The following is a 22,348-nucleotide window of genomic DNA, read 5'->3' on the forward strand; positions in this document are numbered from 1 at the left end:
ATTCATTAATCGTATGAAATTATGTGGGCATGGCTGAGAGACTTATCTAGCTCGTAATTTTCGTCGGAATATCAAAAACGAGGAATATGTAAAATAGAACTTGAATTCGCCACTCGATAGTTTTGAATAGGTTGATTCAAAAAATCGATACTATCGATTGTGCCATCGATGGTTTGACAGAAAAGGTAAGAATAGGCTTTAAAACTATATTTCAAGCAAAGAATGTGACATGCCTCAACCATGACACTCGCATTGTCAGTTACAATAACAGCCAGGAGCTTTTGCAATGAGTTGGCTATGTTTTTGAATGAATAAAGGGATCTTCAAGTTTTTTGGTTGACAAAACTGCACTTTTCAAAATCAAAGTAGAGATGGGGAAACGACCGATAAGAGCTCAATAGTATCATGAATAGTAGAAAAACCATCGATACTATCGATAGTGCCATCGATGGTTTGACACCTCTACTATACGCTACGCTTGCGCGTTAGGCATCTTTCAAATTTGTTTTTAACCAACTAAATGGCATTTAAAAAGCGTAAGATTGTCAGCCAGGAGTTATTAAGAGTGTGAAAATGTGAAAATGCTTTTGTCTGGGCATATAACAGATCAGTTAATCACTAGAAAAAGTGTAACAAGATCCGCCTGGTCTGCCACTTCCTCCGTGTATGTATTGTAGTTGTTGCTGCTATTTGATTACATAGCGCGAACGCAGGAGAGCGAGCGAGAGCGCACCATCTGCTATTACCAAAAAGGGGCAGCAACAAACCGCATTCCAGAGAGCGGACACGACGAAACCAGCATCAATGAAAAAGGTGCGTTTGAGAATGGAGCGGCGGCAGCAGCAGCTCTGAAGATGTGTGCCACGATCCACCACTTTGTTACCGTTTTTTCAGTGACCCGCAATGCATCACCATCATCCGCCATTGCCCATAACGGGCACAGCATCGGTGGCAGGGGCAGCAGCAGCGGCAGCGCCAGCGTCAGGCAATCCATCAGCATCGCCAGCCGTGGCATCTGGCTCGACCGCGACGGCATCCACCTCGACCGTCCAGCAGCAGCAGCAGCGGCGCCGCAAAAAGCGTCCCAATTACAACTACAATGGAACCCGCACCGTGGAGGTGCGGCGGGGCTACAATGGCTTTGGGTTCACCATATCGGGACAGCAGCCATGTCGTCTGTCGTGCATCATCAGCAGCTCGCCCGCCGAGCAGGCCGGCCTGCGATCCGGCGACTTCCTTATCTCGGTCAACGGCCTGAACGTCTCCAAGCTGCCGCACGAGACGGTGGTCCAGTTGATTGGCAACTCCTTTGGCAGCATACGCATGCAGATAGCCGAGAACTACTATTCGGACAGTTCGGACGAGGAGAACGCCAATGCCACGCTGCAAATGCAGCGCAGTGCCAGGGGCCAGCTGCTGGCCGCCAGTTTGCGCCACAAGCCGCGCTTCCTGCATCACAAGTCGAAGATGCATCGACTGCGTAATTCGCCACAAAAGAAGCTTCCGCCGGATGCGGTGGAACCAAAGCCAAAGCCAGCACCGCCCACAGATCACTCAACGCTTCGGCCAGTTCTGGAGGACGCCCCGTTGGCGAATCTCACTGGCAAATCGGCGGATGTGGCCAATGTGAGTGCCATGGTTCGGGCCGTGGGTAGTGCGGCGCTGGAGTATCGCGTAATTGTGGGCTATTTGGGCACCATTGAAATGCCCAAGCAGATTTCGCACAGCTCGAAGCTGCAGACGGTGCGCTCCTGCATACGGAAGCTGCGGCAGGAGAAGCGCCAGCCCACCATAGTGCTCATGTGCATCACCCCGGACAGCCTCACGCTGCAAAGCGCCAATGGCGGAGTGCTGGCCACCTATGCCTCATCGAGACTGAACTACGTGAGCTCCTCGTCGGAGAGCGAGAATCGTTTCTTTGGCCTGGTCACCAGCGCCGTGCACAACACCCAAATCGAGGAGGAGTACGAGCCAAATGCAGGCAGCGGCTGTGTTGGCCAACACATCAGCATCTCGCACAGCTGCCATGTGTTTGTGATCGACACAAAGCTGATCGACCACGGCCAGCATTTGCAGCGAGCGCACGAGTTTCGGCTGCAGTGCACCAGGGATCCCATATCGAATCTGTGTCTGGAGTTTCCCAACAACTCGGAGTACGTGGTTAATCTTGTCCGTAGCATGTACACCATGCGCATCCTGCCACCGGCCAGCCGCAGCCATCAGCCGGAGTATGAGGCAGCTGCAGGCGCTGCGGCCGCCGGTGCTGCAGCCCACTCCCCGCAGCCGTCGAACCACAGCGAGATCTCCACGACCACCTCCAACTCGGACTCGGGCATTGGCTTCAACAACGACTGCACCAACATTTCCGATCGCATTCTGGTCGTGGATTTTCTTGGGGCAGGAGCAGCGGCGGCAGTCCATGCGCCAGCAGCAGCACCATCTCATCCGGCCCCAGCCCGTCCGCAGGGGATTGTGGGGATGCCCGACAATCGATTGACCGTCAGGGCCATGCCCGATCCGGCTGCTCATCAAATGTCACCCTCGGACAGCGCCTCGCTGCGTCGTCCGAATCTTTTGGCCAGCTTCAATCTCATCAAAAGCCCGGCCACAAATCTCACATCCACGCGATCCTGTGACGACGTCCTCAATCTGTTTGTGGACGATTCGCCGCGTGTCCTGGCTGGTGTTGCCTCCATGGATGACATATCCCTGCACTCCACTGTCCCATCGCTGGACGAGCCGTCACACATGTTTGTCCATCCCTCGTGTGTGCCGCGCAAGCCACGCCGCTCGCTGGCTCTGGATGCTGCACCCTCGACCCCGCACAAGCTGAGTGTCCAGGTCTTTGGGCAGCCAGGCTCCCGCCACTCCCTGGGATTCGAGGCCATTGACAGCATTCAGTCGTCGGCCGGTGTGGTCAGCATCGAGCCACCGATGGACACTTGGGCCAGCCTGCAGAATCTACATAAAACCGCCAAGGATCGGCAGAGTTTGTCCGCATCCTCGTCCACACAGTGCCTACTAGAAGCTACCAACAGTGAACCGGATCTGGGGGTGAGTGCTACAATTTTTGTATTTTTTCTTGGGACCGGAAATGGTGATAGTACTCCGCTTTAAATCGTAGAGAATTTAAGAGACTTCTAATTTATATTTAAATTATGTTAAGGGTTTACTGTCCCAGCGGGACTTATACGACAGATTTACGAAACCGTTTAATGATACTCCTTTTATGGAGGTCGTCCCTCTTTTAATATATCTGGAACACCGGGATCAGTCCTATTCAAGCTTCAAATAGTGCACTGGAATTGGGGGATTGATGATTGATTTCTTAATATATTATATCTCTTTATCCATGGCTGTTGTACAGCATGTGTCCGCCCACTTTGACGCCTAGATCTTATAGAATATATATGGAAAATATAGTAAGCTATTCTATGTGCAGGCTTTAAATTGGGAAATCTTGTGGCATCCATAATTTCGAAGATATGGGAAAGCTGTAAACGCAGAAACATAACGATCTACCTTATTATCGTAAATAATTGCAATGGACCTGTCGTTTGATGGTTTATCAACTGTAGGGCTCTATATCCATTTCTAAGGCGCAAAAGAATTATAAAAGTGGGATATAAGTAGCTTTAGATACGCTATATATAAACGAGGCTAAAGAACAGATATCTGTATAAAATGTGCCCTCTTATGGGCCGCTGTTCTCACCCCCGTATCTCTCTGAACCGTCCCTGTGGCCAGTACAAAGAAAATATGTTTACCTGGACGCTTGTGGTCCGCCAACTGTTACCTGAGAGCTTCTTTCCCTCCAGAGCTTATCGCTTCGCTCCACTCTCTGGGCCCCCAAGATAAGCGGCAAGAACTCTCCCCACACACAGATACACCATACAGCCATGCGGGAGTACTCGTACAATCAGAGTCCCGGTCCCAGAGTCGGCTGTAGCGTTAGTGTCAGAATAATATTTCCTTTGTCAGCGGCCCGCCGGGTCTCCAGTAGTCGCAGTGCCCGCTTTGCCAATGGGTGATGGGGCAGAGAGCTCCCAATGTCCATGATTCAAGATCTATAGACGAACAAAATTATGGATTTATAGCCATTACTGTTACAACGTTCTAGTCGGGTCGGATCGGATCGGATCGTATCAGATCGAATCAGAGCTGTGGCTGTGACTTCGTTTCGATTGTTTGCTCTTATCGGACGGTAAGGGAGCAACGCGTCATAATTCGATGTGTGATAAGAGCGGAAATCGCGTATGATTGTTGTTTTTTGTTGCTAAAAATAAATTGTGCATGACGTCAGAGGCGGTGTGGCGCGTAGGTCGCGACAGAGAGAGGGAGAGAGATAGAGGTTGGGATGTGATGGGATGGGATGGGAATGGGACGGCGGAACGTCGAGCTTAATTCAATCTAAAGCAATTAACGGCATCGATGTATGTATGTATGGTGCTGACCTTTTCGTTTCGCCTGCACACACACACGCAGACACACCTCCCTCCCTCCCTCTCCCACTCTCTGGCAGATAGCGCTTACGTGGGGTGTACTGTACAGAACATTATAACAGTGTGTGTCTGTATCTGTGTCTGTGCTTTATTCGTAATTTTAGTTTGATTTCTGATTTGACAACACGCGATTTTTCTGCCTCATTTTCATTTTCACTTTCGCTGTGCCCACCGCCGTGTCGTGCGAATTCGATGATTATTCGATTATTTATTTTATATATTTACACGAAAAGTTGTCCCATAAAAAGTTCAGTGGAAAGTTCAAGGAGCCCCAGAACAGAACAGAACAGTCAGCGTCATACAATAAGTGCCTTAAAAAACAAAAGTGCATACAATACATATATAAATTACAAACAAAACAAAGAAGACAACAAAAGTGTACAAATTGCAAGTTCAATTGATTAAAAAACAAAAAAGGAGAACCAGCTCAATGCAAAAATGTCATTTCGAGAACTCGTTTGCGGCCTGTACTCGGAGGAAAATCCGGTAAGCACACATCGAAATGATATATACGCAAATATATAGTATAAATAACTTCACAGATCTCTTGAGATCTGAATCTGATGAATGATGTCTGGTTTGACCTCTCAAAAGAGGTCTAATTATAATTATACCTATAGGTAACCCCTAAAGACGGGGGTGACTTCAACTCCTATTTCGGGAAATTCTACTATTGGAGTGCTCGTCACACTTTGCTTACTTTTATGGCTATGCCGTGCCGTTCTGTCTCATTGTTTTATCAATCTTGATTCCTATCCCACAACTCACCCGAAAACTGTTTACTTGCAAACAAAATATAATTAGAGAAACAAATAATGGAGAAAGAATGCATGAATGTAGGTTGTGCTTAAGCACGTTCCTAGAACATTTGATATATGTAACTATTTTTTGTATAAGAAAGCTTACTTTTATTATCGCCTGCCCTAGATAAAGTAAAATACATGACAATGTGTGGAGTATAGAAGTATTCTCAATCAACTTACGGCATTTACTAGTGGGAGAATTCAGTTATATCGCTTAGATCTTAGGTGGAGCTCATAGATCTCTTCCTAGAGCGTGTGTGCCTCTACCAAAACGTTCCGACTGGTCCTTTTTATTTGTAATCTGCGATTCTATAAAGCAGCGTCAATGTACCGCATCATGCACACAACATGTATGTTGTTTTTGTGCAATTCTTCGGCAGAAGTCGGTTTTGCTGCTCCAGGGAGCAGTTTCCCTTATTCACATGTAACTCGCAATGGAAAAATATTGGGTTGTCGTGTCAGCAATTGTATTTTTCAAGTGCCAACCACTGCCTACCCTCGTATCATTCTTTGGCACGCAATCCGGGACGAGATCTGGTCGGCTGGCCGGCTGTTCCAACAGGTTGACTCTTTGTCTGTCGGCATTTTGGCGGTAACGAAGCACACTCTGTGGCACATGCCGTCACAGGTGCAAAGGAAGGAAGCAAACAACCCTCGTGCTGCCATCAAAAAAGGGAATGAGAAGAAGTTAGGGAGAGAGGGAGCGAGGGACTGCACTGGGGGAATGCCTCAAATGAACGTTACTTTGCTTCCCTCCTGATCTCCGCTCCAGTGGCCTCCAGAGTTAACGTCATGGGAAATGAACCTACATTTGACTTTAGTTTTGTTTTTTTTATCAAGTATCTATGTATCTGGCAGGTTGATTCTTGTTTGTAGAACAGTAAGCCACAGGGCGCAGACACCGCGGCCTCTGTCTGTGACTTCGATTACCATTACCAGAGAAACCAGAAACCGAAAAAGCATAATGTATTCCATAACGTATTTGCCAGCTGACGCTATGGGAATTAGGAGACCTCTAAATACTAGATATTAACCACTGAAAGATACCCATACGTAGATAGATAGATACAGATACTCGTATGGCAAGCAGAGCACACTGTAATGTTTTTGTCTCAGACGAACCCCAAGCCCAAGAGTCATTCGGTTTTTGATAATTCCTTATCTCCCGAAAAGAAAGCAACTGAGAATTATTTATTTTTAAAATTCTTTAAATTTAGCCAAGAAAAACAACTACTTGAGGATGTTTGATAGCCACAGAAAAGAAGAATGGAATGGAATGGAACGAATGAATGAATGAAATTAAATGAAGCTGTCCAAAGTACGTCAGACATTTGTTTTTTGCTAACAATAAACACCTTGGGCTCCGCTCCAGGCACGTAACCTGCCAATTGATGATATGACCAAGAGCAGTTGTGTTGTCAGAAAGTTGCGCAGAAAAAAAACCCCAGAAAGCAGACAAGACACATACATAGATGGTGCCAAGGGCTGCGAGGGGTTTACACATGCGAACGAGGGGATGCTCTATGAAGAGAGTGTCATATGATCTCTTAATTGGAATTAATGAATGAATACCATAATAAACTGCATACTTCTAAAGGATATCCTTTCTATGTCTAACAAATTATTTTGAATAAGTTACGATATATCTTTACCCTTCCTATTATTGAACCATTATATGAAGTTCAATTAAGGAAACATTTTTTGATTTTTGTTACAAGAAGTTGGGTGATACTTCCATAATTTATTTAAAGATTTGACTTGATTTAAACCACCAAATAGTTACATCACTGCAAAAAATATGAAAAGTTTCTAAGAAAATCGGAGTTCTTGAAACCATTTCCACTGTGTCTTCTTTATATGAAACATGTATCATCTAGGATAGATTTATTGCTTTATAAGCAGCTGCTTTTTATAGGTTTTCCTTTTCTGAAAATAGGTTTCATAACAATAATCAATTAGGGATCCATTAGGGGATATTGTCGCAATAGGTTCCAGAGTTCCTCTTAACATCCCTGATGGAATGACAAGCAAAATTTTGCCTTGAAACTTTAAGAAATCAGAATAAAATGCATCTAAAAGGAATGTATTACAAATGTATGCTATCTAACACCTCAGCAACTTGTTGGATGTTCAGTTCTTAGTCAGTACCATAAATGTATCCCAGAAGGCGTGTTCTATCTACTGGTTGGAGTAACTTTTTGCCGTACTTCTCGAAATATCCACTCTATAAAATTGCCTGCCGAATCGCACTTGGACGGAAAAGGGTCAACGAATGTGTCCGTTCGCTTATGGAAAATTTGTGTGTGTGAATTTATTGACTGTGTCCTAGTGAAACAAAGGCATACAAAATCGAAAAAATATCCCCATTTAATATAAAAAGGAGTCCATATATTTTAAGCAGCTCATAAAGCCCTAAATGGATGTAAAATATTCCTGAAAATCAATAAAACTCCCTCTCTAGCACACAGTATTTTTTGCCTTGGCAACAGTTTTCAAGTGACTCATCAAAGCCAACACCACTCCCAGGTGCAGGGTATGTGTATCCATAAAATAGCCTGCAATTTCAGAGCTAAATATTGCGCCACAACCATCGGTGGCAAGTGCATTCGCAGGGAGGGAGAGAAACACCTGACTCTGCGGATCGGCTCGGATCGGTTTCCACCCTGCTGCTGGCTCTCGTGTTTTACTGCCAAGTGAATAAATGACTAATGGATCAAACAACAACAACAATATTGTAGAACAGAGCGAAAGCAGTGGAAACCGCTTTTGTAAACCGCCCCTGTTCCAGTGACAGTGCCATCGCCGCCAAGTGGCGATCAAAAACGCGCGCGCACGCGCTCTCTGTCTCTTTCTTTCGCTTGTGGTTCTCCCTTCGGCCACTGGACAGACAGCCAGACAGCTGCTTCTGCTGCTCAGTCGCTGTTTCAGCTGGTTGGCATTCACCAAGAGCCAAGTTAACAACGGGCTAAGCATTAACACGGACTCACAAACTCTGAGTCAGTCGCCGAGCGCAGTTCATTCCGATCAGCAGCAACGCGCGCTGCTGAAGTCGCGCAAGTTATTAATAAACGGCCAATATTTACCCCGACTGAACGACGACCCAGACCTGAATTTGTGTATGTCTAAAAATTCAGGCGCACACACACCTCCTCCCCCACAAGCCACACACCACACACTCCAGACCCCATCCATCCATCGGATCCATCAGAATCAACAAAAACCCACAAAAACAATCGCCTCTCCTCCCTTAAGAAAACAAAAACAAGTTCAATTTTTGCAGTCAATTGAACTTTTGGCGGCCTGATCCCAAAAATAGATCTCTCGCTCAATAACAAAAAAAAAAAAACAAACATGCGATGAAACCTGGAATTCCTTCGTTTTATAAACTCTGTGCAAAAAGTTCCATTCAATTACGATCCTAACATTATGCTGCAAAACATTCCTGAACAATTGCCTTGGGTAGAAAATCATAAATAATCAAACAAATAAAATTCCCCATATCCCCAATCGACGTCATAGCTAAAATCACGCGAAATTAAAAGCACACAAGGGAAACGCGGACAAAACGCACTCTTCATTCGCAGAACATATGGAAAAGCGATAGGAAAACGCACCTGAAACGCACGAATGCAAAGTGGAAACGCTAGAAAAGCGCACTCGAAACGCTTGCAAGTCGCGCGGAGAATGAAAAGAAAGCGTATTCCAAAACGCACTGGAAACGCGCAGAGCTTATTGAGGAACACTGAGAAAACGCTAGAGAACCGCTTCAAAAACGCCTCTTTCTAAAAATACTCGTTTGGGGCAAATATTTGCCCTATGAATCGGCGGTAATTTCCCCTTAGACAAATTTGATGAATGACCCCGTGGGTGGGTGTGTGGTGTGTGTGTTTTTATAAACTTTCCGCAGAATAAACAATAAAAAAGTGAAATTATCAAAAAAAATACCAGAAGTGCAATTAAAACGCAAAGTATCCGCCAGCCTAGCCAGCCTCTTGTGGAATTTTTTAGCCAGAATTGATAGCCTGCCAAATCGGCTGATCCTCCGCTTTTCCGCAGCCCCATGAGACAGCCGCTCTCCTGCCCGAGAGAACCGACAGCGCCCCACGAGCGGGTCTTATTTATTCGCTTTGGGTGTAAACGCAGGCATTATTCCACTTAAAGATCGAACAATTGAAGAGCCATTTCCACTTAAACGCCAAAAATAGTAGACCCTCAGAATTTCCAATTTTCGACATTCATTGGAATAGCACCACCCCACCAGATTTATGTGATTCCTGTGGAATTTCCACGAAGCGCCACTTTTGATGGATAGAAAAATGCAATTGTATTGAATGATGCCGGTGGCGATTTCCTGTCTTAATGATGTCACACTTTTGTGGCGCAAGCAAGAGAGGGAGAGATCTTTGATGTATTCCGTTTCGATCGGGTGAGATCTCTCGAGAAGTTAGTCAGAAATAAATGGGAATATGGATGGCCGTTGCCTGCCGCCTCATAGCATCTCATCGCAACGCTTATGACGTGATTTGAGGGAACAATGCCCGAGCTTTGACGTTTGGGGTGATTCCAGAGACTTTTCCGAATCGTAATCCCCCCATGGACTGCGGGGCTGCGAGTGATAAGGCCACGACTTTGCCTCAAATTTCTCTGGAAATGGTGCCCTCTTTTTCATTTTGGTCACGATTGTGGAGCACTCTCCTACAGGTTTTAGTGGGTCAAAGCCTTTATGTTCTTAAGATGGTATTTACACGTGGATTTCTTCTACCTTTGATACCCAAATATTGATAAGGAATTTCGGCTATTTACCCTATTTGGAGGCCTGTTTTTATGTTTTTTATTGGTTATGCGTAGAACTCGTGACCTTATTCTATATATTTGTTGGCCATAAACAAGATAATTTCGATTCGAATTTCTTTTGTTTGGATTATGATTTTTCATTTCTTTTTTCTGCGGACACGGGGGAAACCTCGTGAGCGGCATCCCACACATTCGATTGCGTAAAGCAAATTGCACACTCACTCGGATCTCTCGTTATGGCCACGATTAAGTGACGCACACCATCCGAATGCGAGGAGTGGGAGGGGGCTTCCATTAGACAGCCCAAGTGACAATTTCCGTCACGCCAGAGTCTCTCAGTCCAGTCCGTCTGCCCCTTCTCGGAGCTTGGGGTCTGCATTCCCTGCCCTCCCTCCAGTCATTCCGACTCATTCGATATGCCGGGCACGAGTCTCGGCCAGGCCCCAAAGAAAGCAGAAAGCTATAAAACACACAGCCAAAGATAGCGAATCGAAGCTTAGAATACCCTGGAACAGACAGCAGAGGGCACAGCAGAGGTCTCTTTGGAGCCGGTTCCGACGGATGATTCACTCTTAAGGAGCATTGCAGCCTCCCACTAAAGGCTTTAATACTCTTTAATGCCATAAAAAGAAGCCTCGAGAAATGGCAAATGGCATCTGTGAATGTGAATGTGGCTATGGCTGTCGCCATTGATGGCTTTGGCTGTGTCTCAAGTGCGCAGGCGCCCACTCCACGTGAGCCACTGGGAAGCACCACAGAGAACAGTTCTCCAATTTGCATGCCAGATGGAAATGGCTTTTCCCCCTTTCGAATTTCCACTTGCTTCCATATGAGTGTGTATGTGTGACGCCATTCGTTCGCCAAAAAAGTTTACCTTTCGATTGCCATTTGGCTAGGAAAATTCAGTCGAATGCGAACCTTCTAGCAGCGCGAACGTGTGGCCAATACTTTGCGTTTTAATTGCCAGAAAAGAAAGAAAAGAATAAGTGTGTTTAACATTTCCCCCAATTACACGTACCATTTAGCCCGGAGACATGAACAATCGCAATATAAATTCCACAAAAATACCCGTAATAAAAAGCAACAAAAGCAAAAGCACCACCGATACGAGTGCCGGTGAATCCATAGCCAGCATGGTGGAGCGCTTCGTCCAGTCTTTGAGTCAGCTGAACGACTCGGGGACCTTTGACAGCAGCTTCGAGATCAAGCGAATCCAGCAGACTCCCAAAGGGCACCAACATCAACATCATCATCGTCATCGCTGCCTCACGGAGCTCGATCGCGAGAATCTGACGCGATTTGTGCGCGAGTTTGAGGAGCGGCAGGCGAGCAGCACACCCAAAGCGAAGTCAAAGCCGGCCAAGAGCAGTTCCCCCTTCATTTGCCGCAAGGCGAGGGAGATCTATCACAGTGCCAGCGGCCGACGCAGTGCATCGCCACAAATAAACATCAGAGAGCCCCAAGAGGAGCACCAGCTAAAGCAGAAGGAGGGAGAGGAACAGCAGATCCTGGCCACCCGAAAATATGCCGAAGCAGAAGATCTAATGCCTCCGCCCATGGCTCTGGCCCGTGTCCAGGCGGAGCGTCGCAGCTGCCGCAGTGCCGCACGTGTGCTGCAGTTCTTCAGTTCGGCGGCCAAGAGACGCTCCTGCAGCCGCAAGCTGAGCGAACCCGAGGCCGACAGCAGGGCCAGTTCGCCCGTACTCCTGCGCGTGAGTCCCAGCCACCAGGCGGAGCAGGAGCAGGAGCAGGACCAGGAGCGGATGCTCGGCTGCGTGCCACTTTCTACAGCCACAGCAACGGGGGCCACTGGCTCCGAGGGCGAGGAGGAGGAGGAGGATGATGAGGAGCACGACGACGGCATCAGCTCGGCCAGCTCGAATATCACATCCCAGTCGGGCGGCTCCAACAGCCGCAACATCTCCCCGGACTCCTCCTTCGAGATGCATGCCCCACTGCTGCCCAGCTTCAAGGTGACGCCACCGCGAGCCGTCTGCAAGGCGGGAAAGAGTGCGGCCTACGAGTTTGCGCGCTTCCTGCGGGGCTCCTTTCACGCCAAACGCGCCTCCGTGACGACGGGCCTACGCCGCTCGCTCAGCGATCCGGATGCAGTGCAGCAAATGGACTTCAGCAAGCCCCCCGTCCTGGGCGATGCCACAAATGTCATACGCGTGAGTCACTTTTAGATCTCAATGCACACACAGCACTCCTCCACTGTCATGAATGAATCCATGTATATCCATCTCCTTCGCATCGATTGTCCACCAGCTGGCGGCAATCTATTCCATTGTTTACGCTCTTACTCTTGATAATTATTTCACTGGAAGCAGTGTTTATTTACGCCCGAGTCGTCGTCCATCAATTCCCTAGAATATGGGGCTGGCCGATACGGACGTCCATATGGTGGCACCTTGGCTTCCAGGGAACCCCTGCCAAATACAATTGCCCGAAAGATTCCCTCATGATCTTTGTACTCTTAAGACTTGAATGTGTTTATTTTGCGATCATTCCGGGTCGTTGGATCGCTGGATTATCGCCGCTGCACCTTAGATTACGCCATTTAGTTATAGTTTACGAGTATTTCGCACAATAAAATTCATTTGTTTGTAAATATCGCATATCCATCATCGATTTCTTCAAAGTGGAGGCTGGAGTTCTGGACAAAATCACAGGGAATTTTAATTGAGGAAAGAACTTTACTCAATCATGATGCTCCTTTGCCTCTGATTTGTGATTATCTTTTGGTTTTTTGGGAGGTCTTTTGCGTCTTTAATCTGGTCTAGACTTTCGCTCAAGAGAGGACAAATCTGGGTATTTTCCACTTAAGGAAAAGTAAGAGAACAAAATGGTTACCCTACTGAAAATACAGCAGGGGCTTGAGCAATATATATAAAAATATATATTCATTGAAGGCGTTGGTATTCCACGTCCAGGGTATTCCATGGTCTGTGATGTGAAATATCTCAAGGAAGGATATGCTGAACATTTCTGAAGAAAATTCCTTCTATCTGCGACTTTAAGGGTTCCTTCGTAACAATTACCTAAATTGAAGAGTATAATATTTGTTTGGCTTTAAAAGATGTCCGTTTCAGAGAAAGGATATATCAAATGTACAAATCGAACCGGTAAAAAGCCCATAAAAAATGGATCTTTTACTGCAAGAATATGTTTTATTGTTCCGCTGATCGCAAACCGACCGAGGGCAGTGCCACATGACGCGCGTCATGTGTCACGGATCAGATCGGCTCTCTGTCATGCAGGAAACAGCTGTAGCAGCAAAATGGGACAAAGAATATATTTGATTGATAATCAGTAAGATTCCAATCATTATTGTAGTATCCTATCTTTCAAGGAAATCTTTTGCTTTCCCCACAGCTTGGATTGCATCATTCATATGCAAATTTGAATATGAACACCTCGTGGTTTTAAAACACCCACTGATTCATTCATATTTTATGGGTCTGCCCACTCTAAGTACTCAAAACATTGTTTGCCATAATGACTTTCTAATGGTAGCTATTTTATATTGGCAGCGTGTGCCACATTTCACTTTTCAAAATTCACATATTTATACACCCATGAGTGAGTCGTGAGTCGTCGTGAGTGCTGCGGCCTACACGATCATCCGTTTCCATTCATCAATAAAGAAATTAAGTAAATATTCTATACGCAACGGGGACCAAGCCCAGCCCCCATCCTGAGTCTTCGGTCGTAAAAGAGTTTTTCGGGCAGTTGTAAAAATTCATTGAACAAACACAATTCAATTCGAATTGTATCTTCTCTTCCGCCTGGAGCATATTCAGAACACGCATATGACCCGCATAGCCGTCCCATAAAATGAAGGGGGAAAAAACAGAAGCAACAGAATGCCGGATATATTTAATTTAATGCACAACCACACACGCAACTGTTCAACAAAATATATGTGAAATTCTGGCTGCACTTTGGGGGATCGAAACAATGCGAAAACGGCGAAAAAAAACCAGAGAAAAAATATGCGTAAATTGGAGAAAATTATTCTATGATTCTTTCGGTTTTTTGCTCGTGGAAGTTGTCTAAACAAATCATAAATAACAGTGAAATTATCGACACACGCAGGCAAGAATTTTCTCCATGACTTTTCACTACGAATCTCTGGGCGCGCACCCCACCCCTCTCTCAAGCCTTTGGATATCTGCAAATTACTTAATTTATCAACCAAATGCGCAGCAGAAACAGCCAGCCGCCCGCATTCCATTGTTCGTGGGGCATTTTCCTCCATTCGGGCGGCATTTTAATTATTCCATTCCAATTGTCTAGCTCTTTGTTTACAGCACATTTTCGAATCGTTTAATTTATTTGCACGCGTTTTTGGCTATATTTAGCGCAATTTATTCACTCGCATAGACGGAATTTTTCGCACAGCTACCGTTTTTACCTCATTAAGCGTTTTCCACTGCATACTTATATGGGCACTGGAATTGCCGCCTAAACAAAACATTTGTGTTAAATTGAGCAAAAATACACAAAAAAAGAAATGGGGCTTAGTGGCTTAATTAATTGACAAAGCAAAAGGCCATTTAATTAAAGCAAAGACAGAGGCAGCGCAGCGCAGCAGCTGCTACATGCGAAAAAAATGCGTCACGGGAGAGCGAGTTCGAAACTCGTAGTTCGAAATTCGAAGAGAAGCTTGATCGCCAACGGCAAGGTCTGTAAAACTAGGGTGAGGTGTTGCTAAGGCGCTCTCTTACGATAAACATTATTTTGTAGTTGAAATGCTTCTGTTGTTTTTTTACTTTTTGCATTATATAAACAAGTTTTGGGTCGACGACCGATATTCACAAGCACGTAAATTCTTGATAAATCGCGGTCCATCGAGGGTTTTTTGTTGTTGCTGTGGTGGTTGCAGCCTGCTTTGAGGGCAGATACACTGTACAGACTTTATTAAAAAAAGAAGTACCTTGAAGATCGTATTTGCCTTCCCTTCTTTTTATAGGCCTTGCACTCAGCCAGCTGTTGTGTGCTGGCCTCTCTGTCACTCACACTCGTTCAATAAGTCTCCATCTCTGTCCCTCTTTATCTCGTCGCTCACTCTTGTATCTGTATCTGGTCGTACGGGCTAACGGCTAAAATAATGCCTCAGATTTTCGATCGCATTAAGTTTGAATCGTTGAGGCTTCGAGTACGACGCGGTAATTCCGTGACGCGGTGCGGATTTTGTTGCAGCGGGCAAGAAAAAGTGTGTGAAAAAAAATGAATACATATATGTGTGTTGTTTGAATGGAATGAAGCCATTACTACTCGTCTTATAAAGCCAAAGAGCAAAAGTGTACAGTGAAGTCAGCTCCAACGACTGATGTGATCGTGGAAAAGTAGAGTGACAAAAAAGGCACGTTTTCGCTTTCTTGCATTAACCACGCACACACACACACACGCACGCAAAAACTTGGCCAATTCCACACCTTTTGGCAGAACCCGCTTGGAATACGAAAGAAGAAACTGAAATTAAAAATAAAACATAGAGAAGACACATAAGCCGCGAACACATCCATCGCCGGGTAGGTTCTGGCAGACCTACTACGGGTTTAACAACTCTTATGGTTAGTTTATCATTTGCATTCCTAATGGAACCGTACCCCGAAACACCGCCCCCACCAACCCGACGACCAGTGCTCATATTATTTTCAATCAGCCTTTGTCACAGAGACGCCTTTCCTCAGATAAGATTCGTTTTCATTGTTGTATTGCCACTCCATACAGCCATAATGCATATAGGAATGTGAATATGTATTCATATGTATATGGATTGTGTGAACCATATAAGGGTTTGCTGTATGATTTATCAGTAATTCTTTGAATTTCTGGCACACTTCGGGGAACTTCTACAACACCAACAACAGCAACACGATCCTGTGACTGTGACTGGGTCTCTTGTGAAATTCTACATATGTACATATTTCGTGTAATTCCAAGACCTTTGCCATCATTATTTGATATCATATATTATTTGCTTGCCATGAGTTCACTCTGTTTATCGCCTCGAATACTCGAAACATTTCTCAAGAAACAGATATGCGTGTTATTTGCTTGGTGTACTATCTGCGGGGGGAAATATACCATACATACTACCATGTAGTACGTGATATTTTGACGCCTCCAATCGAAAAGCTGTTCTAGATTATGAACGATAGCGCCACTCGCACCATCAGCCAAAAGACAGAGCCACATCCAAAATAATTTAGAGAGGTACTTGGAGCGGATTAATCGGAGTCGTTGTTGGGATTCCTGTTCAGCTTTCTCTATAATACACAGAAACCCTTCATTGAGTGCCACACAATTTTTCCCTCATGGCCAGTAGACCATCAAATATTTGCTCTTTGCGGTGTCTCCACCGACGACCGGCCCGGCTCCAGGCTCCAATTACCAGAGCTCTGCTAATTAAGTGCCACCCCGAGAGTTGCATCCAACCAAGAGGCGACAGCTTGGCAATCTCTTTACATTGTACATATATAGAAAATATGTACAGATAGGGAGATCAAGTTCATGTGGCCATCGACAGTGCGATTAGCCGCCTGGGTTGTATATAGAGAAATTATCCTATGGATAAATAAAATAAGTACAAAAAGAGTGGTAACCTGAGCCGTAAGCCATTGAAGATAATTTACTCGTGGGATTTTGTTTGTTTGTTTTGTCCCCCTAGTCTGTCCCCATCTGTTGTTTTCCGCTGAATGCAAACTTATAGGCGGCTGGCTCAATGACTTGCTTGACAGCAGTCGACGGGGCCGAGAGCTCGAGCGCGGAGTCTACGCCCATGAGATGATGACTCTAATATGAAGAGAGGCAAAAGAGAGGCCATGTAAATGTGAATGTACCCACCGCCACCATCATCACAATCATCACAATCATCATCATCATCATCGTCGTCGTAGCAACCATTTCAGCACCGGGAAATGTCCAAGTCAGTGTCCACTGAAGCGTAGAAATATGCCGGGCCCTGGTCGGCTGTTGTAGGAGTGGTGGTGCGGAGCTGTTTGTTGTTGCACGCGGGTATTATGATTTTGACCAGATGTTTGCCAAAGCAGAAAGAAGAGAAGAAAGGATTTACGATCCCATAAAGTACATAAATATTTGTATGTACATATGTATTTATGTAAATATATACATATGTATGTGTATGTATGATTTGCTGCAGCATTCAAGCCCTCTTTTTGTTCTATTCTCTAAACTCCTCAAAGATTTCTCTCATCGAAACTTTGGAAATACCCTTTTTTGGTGCAGCATATGTCAGAACTAGACTACGATCGATTGATGATATGATATAAAAACGCTTCTTTAGTTCTATAAGCAACTAAGCACATTCAAGGGTATCCCATGCTTCGATCGCAGAAGTTACTCTCTCCCACCCTCCCTCCTCTCTCTCTCTTGCTTTTTGTGTGATTTCTCGGCGGTGGAGGCCGTAATTGTTGCTTACTCTTGCGTTTTGCGTTGCCGTTGCATTGCGTTTTCGCTGCCTAAATTCATTGTTGTTTTTGTTTTAGTTTTAGTTTCCTCTCCTCTCTGCTTTGTTTTCTTTGCGATTTCTGTGAGTCTGTGCTGCGCCGCCGCGGAGTCGACAATTTGTGAATTGGCTGCCGTTTATTTATTTTAATTATTTTCTTTGGCAAATTGCTCATTTCCTACTTACTGAATGGTTACCCTCGCCAGGCCCCCCCCTCTCCCCTACCCATCTATGGCTATTGTTTGGCAATCAACGCTGATTTATGCCTGGTTTCGCTGCTGTCGCATTGTTGCTGTCACTCTAGCGGTGAATGTGTACATCTGTCCCATGTAGGTGTATGTATGTCTGTCCCACTCTGGCTAGTTGTCTCCAGGGGATGTTCGAAAATTAGTGCAGAAAAGGCTTCGAATTTCGAATCTAAACACAAAATGTAAACTTCAATCCGTGAGGGTATCTAAACTCGCGACTCTCAAGGCTAGACTTTTCTTTCCGTTTCCCCTTTGGGAGATTTTTGAAGATTTGTGACCCCCGAAACAACAATTGCCTGTTGAGGAGGGGCCCAGCCAAAGCCCCAGAGAATCTCAAGTGCAGTTTAAGTAGTTTCAAAGAGTTTTGTATATTTTTTGACCCACATTTGCAGTTGTGATGAATATTTTGCTCTTATCATAGCAGTTTTTATGTGTGTTGCGTCACAAGAAATCTTTGGTGGAAACTTTAAAAGATGCGCAATTGGAATTCTTTCGCAATCAGGCCTCGGAGAAAGCTTCCAGTTAAAAGTGCACATGTGATATATCATTCAATCTATTATTATATATGTTTGCCCCGTCATCTGTGTATTCTCCTAAATTGGTAGCCCGTGTGTCCCACGTATCTCAAAGGCCATACAAATTGGTTGTCTATTAATGAATGAAAATTGCTTTTGCCCCTTTATGGATGGATGGATGTTTGAATGAATTGTTGTTTAGACTGAAATCCAACCGGAAATGTTTCAAAATTTTCTCTTTTATCTATGTATCCACACACGAATGAATACTCATACGAATGTGTGGTTTCTCGGAGTCCCCGAGTGAGTTATGACTTCTGCGAAAACCGAGGTTGGAGAACAAACGAAAACGACGGGTATTTCGGCTGGGGAATTCATTAATCTTTGGGAACAAAAAGCTATCGTTAAAAGTCGGTGGGAAATGCATAAATACGAAATAGAATAGAGGTATGGGAGTGTTCCTTCATCTCTGACAAGCGATTATCGTTCGTTGCAAGTGCAGTAAATGGAATGGCAAGCGACATGGGGGGAGGGGGCATCATCATCATCATCAGCATAGCTCTACAGAACTGGAGCTCAGACAATTGTTGGGCCGGGAAGGGGGAGGGAAATGGAGCTGCGGACTGGGGGCCTGCTTGTTGCATGCGTTGCATTGCACAAACAAATTTATGAGCTAACTTGAAAGTTCAAAAGTTTATCGTGTTTTTTGTGTCTGACCATGATAATGACAGAGGCCTGTACATAGATGGAATGGAATGGAGTGGAGTGGATTACTCACTCGTGTGTCTACAATTTGTAGTCTGTTAATTCGGTTCTCTGTTCTTCCACTTCCTACACTTGTTTTTAACTACTTTATTACGCACCAAAAACAACGTCTCAAATTTTCATGTATGTTCTTTCTTTTCGTACGAACACAGAACCGTGCTCTGCCCGCCAATGCCTCGCCCTTCCGACGAGCCTGGGGTCAGTCTTCATTCCGTACACCGCGCACCGACAAGGGGGCCAAGCAGCTGCAGCCCCACCAGCAGCAGCAGAAGCAGTCGTCATCGCCGCTGGTGAGACGCACTGCCTCGATGAACGCCTCCGACAATGATATGTACATCAAGACTTTGATGCTGGACGACCTGAAGACGTCGACACGGAGCCAGCAGCAGCTGAGCCTGCTGCAGGTGCCCAAGATCCTGACCACGCCGGCGCCACCGTCCGCCATATCGGTCAGCGCAGAGACAGCCGCCGCCGCTGACAACCTGCCAGACAATGGCAGTCCCAGCAGCTGGGGCGGATCCTTCGAGCGAATGCTGCAGGATGCCGCCGGAATGCAGACCTTCTCCGAGTTCCTCAAGAAGGAGTTCTCGGCGGAAAACATTTACTTTTGGACCGCCTGCGAGCGCTATCGCCTGCTCGAATCGGAGGCGGAGAGGGCCATTCAGGCGAGGGATATCTTTGGGAAGCATCTGGCGAACAGCAGCAGCGATCCCGTCAACGTGGACTCCCAGGCCCGCAGTCTTACGGAGGAGAAGCTCGCGAGTGCCGCACCGGACATATTTGCTCCCGCCCAGAAGCAGATATTCAATCTGATGAAATTCGATAGCTACCAGCGCTTCATACGCTCCGATCTCTACAAGAGCTGTGTGGAGGCCGAGCAGAAGAACCTGCCCCTGCCATACAGCGGCGCCGATCTGGACGAGCTGCTGAAGACAAATTTTCACTTAGCTGCCTCCTCAAAGGTGAGTGTTTTGCATCCACGATTGATTGCCAGAATGTTCCCTAATTTCTCTCTTTTGGCAGCTCAAGAAGTCGGTCAGCAATGCCGAGGATCGCCGCCGTAAGAGCCTACTCCCATGGCACCGCAAGACGCGGAGCAAGTCTCGCGATCGCACGGAGATCATGTCCGATCTGCAGAGCAGCTCTTTGATGCCAGCGCCGCCGTTGCCGCCACCGACTCTGTTGTCCAGCGCCTCGCTGAAGATCGCCTCGGGCCAGAATTCGTTGAGTGATCTGCACAGCTCGCGCTCCTCTCTGTCGTCGTTCGATGCCGGAGCATCCGGCGGCCATGGCGCCAGTGCGGAGAGCGTGTGCTCCCTGTGTCGTGTGATCCTAACGGATGGAGCCACCACGATTGTGCAGACGCGTCCCGGGGAGACGGTGGGACAGCTCGTAGAGCGGCTGCTGGAGAAGCGGAACCTCGTGTATCCCTACTACGACATTGTGTTCCAGGGCAGCACCAAGTCCATCGATCTGCAGCAGTCGTCGCAGCTGCTGGCCGGCAAGGAGGTGGTGATCGAGCGCCGAGTGGCCTTCAAGCTGGATCTGCCCGACCCGAAGGTGATCTCCGTGAAGAGCAAGCCCAAGAAGCAGCTGCACGAGGTGATCAGGCCCATACTGACCAAATACAACTACAAAATGGACAACGTGCAGGTGATAATGCGCGACACTCAGGCCCCGCTCGACCTCATGCAACCGGTGACGATGGCCGATGGCCAGCGGCTGCGCATCGTTCTGCTCCAGTCGGATTTTCAGTGCGGCGGCGGCAGTAATATGCCGCCGAAGCAGACTAAACCAATGAAGCCGCTGCCGCCCACGGCACAGGCGCACGCACAGGGACAGCTGGACGAGCTGACGAACAAGATGTTCAACGAGCTGCTGCAGAGCAAGGCGGAGGCGGCGGCCAGTGACAGGTCGAAGCCCCAGCCCAGCGATCTATGCTCCATGAAGTCCAACGAGGCGCCCTCGGAGAGCTCCTCCTCCCTGTTCGAGAGGATGCGGCGGCAGCAGCAGCGCGACAACATTCCTGGCAGCAAGCTGCCCAAACTGAAGAAGAAGTCAACAAGCAGTCAACATTCCGAGGAGACAACGGCCAATCCCTCCTCCTCCTCCTCTCTGGTGGCGGCGGCGGCAGCAGCAGATCCCAAGAAGCCCATCATTGCAAAGCTGAAGGCGGGCGTGAAGCTGCAGGTGACCGAGCGAGTAGCTGAGCACCAAGGTGGGTAGCCGTAGCCCCCTGCAGTGCCCCTTGAACGAGAACCGCTAGACTAAACACTCCCTTCCATTCTGATTTCACAGATGAACTACTCGAGGGCCTGAAGCGGGCACAACTGGCGCGCCTGGAGGATCAGCGGGGCACTGAGATCAACTTTGATCTGCCCGATTTCCTGAAGAACAAGGAGAATCTCAATGCAGCCGTCTCCAAGCTGCGCAAAGTGCGGGCCAACCTGAGTCCCGTCACCAGCAAGGTCCCGCCCAGTCCCACAGAGATCCCGCAGCCGGCGCCACGCCTCTCCATCACGCGCAGCCAGCAGCAAGTATCTCCCATGAAGGTGGACCAGGAGCAAGAGACTGAATTGCCTGTGGACACGCAGGATCAAATTGAATTTGCCAAAGCGCCGCCACCGTTGCCGCCAAAGCCAAAGGTACTGCCCATCAAGCCATCCAACTGGGGAGTGGCCGTGCCGCAGACAGCCGGAATATACTGCAACAAATACTCGCCCACCAAACAGGTCCCAACGTCGCCCACGACAAAGGTTGCTGTGGTCTCCGCAGCGGCATTTGTCAGCAAAATTCCCCTGGACATTGGACGCAAGACGCTGGAGGAGGCGGCGGCGGGCACGCGGTGCGCCTACCTGGACGAGCCGAGCAGCAGTTTTGTGTGATACTTCCTGGATTCCCTATTCCCCATGAATGGAATTGGCATTGTTTTTAACTGGTCCTGAAATGCTTATGTACATATATATCTGCACTATTTATTGATACCCGAACTCTCTCTGTTGAATGAATGTCCACCACATGACCAACCATGACCATGAGCCTTCTATGTAATCTACAATAACTAGCAACCATAAGCCCTTAGCTTTAAACATTTTGTATAAATATACAACAAACATATGCATATAAAACGTGGAAAATTGTTATTTCTAGATTAAGAATATGTGTATATCTTCCACATGGATAGATGGAACGGTTTTCAAAGCTTTTCAGAGCCTATGTATAATTAATGGAAATATTTTGGAAA

The 22,348-nt window shown here is 46.8% G+C and overlaps 1 protein-coding gene across 7 annotated transcripts; it reads left to right on the top strand.

The window, feature by feature from the left end:
- Positions 1-410: 410 nt before the first annotated feature.
- Positions 411-22,259, top strand: loco (locomotion defects). Of its 7 annotated transcripts, none has more exons than XM_015181539.2 (5): positions 411-813; positions 895-3,054; positions 19,257-20,066; positions 20,128-21,294; positions 21,403-22,259. In XM_015181539.2, the coding sequence occupies exons 2-5, from the start codon at positions 904-906 to the stop codon at positions 21,421-21,423; spliced, it is 4,149 nt and encodes a 1,382-aa protein (XP_015037025.2). In that variant the 5' UTR covers positions 411-813; positions 895-903; the 3' UTR covers positions 21,424-22,259. The 7 variants fall into 7 exon arrangements, with proteins under 7 accessions (XP_015037025.2, XP_003736286.2, XP_003736287.3 ...); XM_003736238.3 differs by having other exon boundaries at positions 412-813; positions 20,128-21,322; XM_002137032.4 differs by lacking the exons at positions 411-813; positions 895-3,054 and adding exons at positions 8,274-8,421; positions 11,125-12,270 and having other exon boundaries at positions 20,128-21,322; positions 21,403-22,236.
- The last annotated feature ends 89 nt before the right edge of the window (positions 22,260-22,348 follow it).

This window comes from Drosophila pseudoobscura, chromosome 2 (genome assembly GCF_009870125.1).
Source record: "Drosophila pseudoobscura strain MV-25-SWS-2005 chromosome 2, UCI_Dpse_MV25, whole genome shotgun sequence".
Classification (NCBI taxonomy): Eukaryota; Metazoa; Arthropoda; class Insecta; order Diptera; family Drosophilidae; genus Drosophila; species Drosophila pseudoobscura.

Coding starts and splice junctions, on each gene's coding strand:
- loco (XM_003736238.3), top strand. CDS start 904: ATGCATCACCATCATCCGCCATTGCCCATAACGGGCACAGCATCGGTG. Junction 3,055..19,256: donor ACAGTGAACCGGATCTGGGG/GTGAGTGCTACA, acceptor GTACGAACACAG/AACCGTGCTCTGCCCGCCAA. Junction 20,067..20,127: donor ACTTAGCTGCCTCCTCAAAG/GTGAGTGTTTTG, acceptor CTCTTTTGGCAG/CTCAAGAAGTCGGTCAGCAA.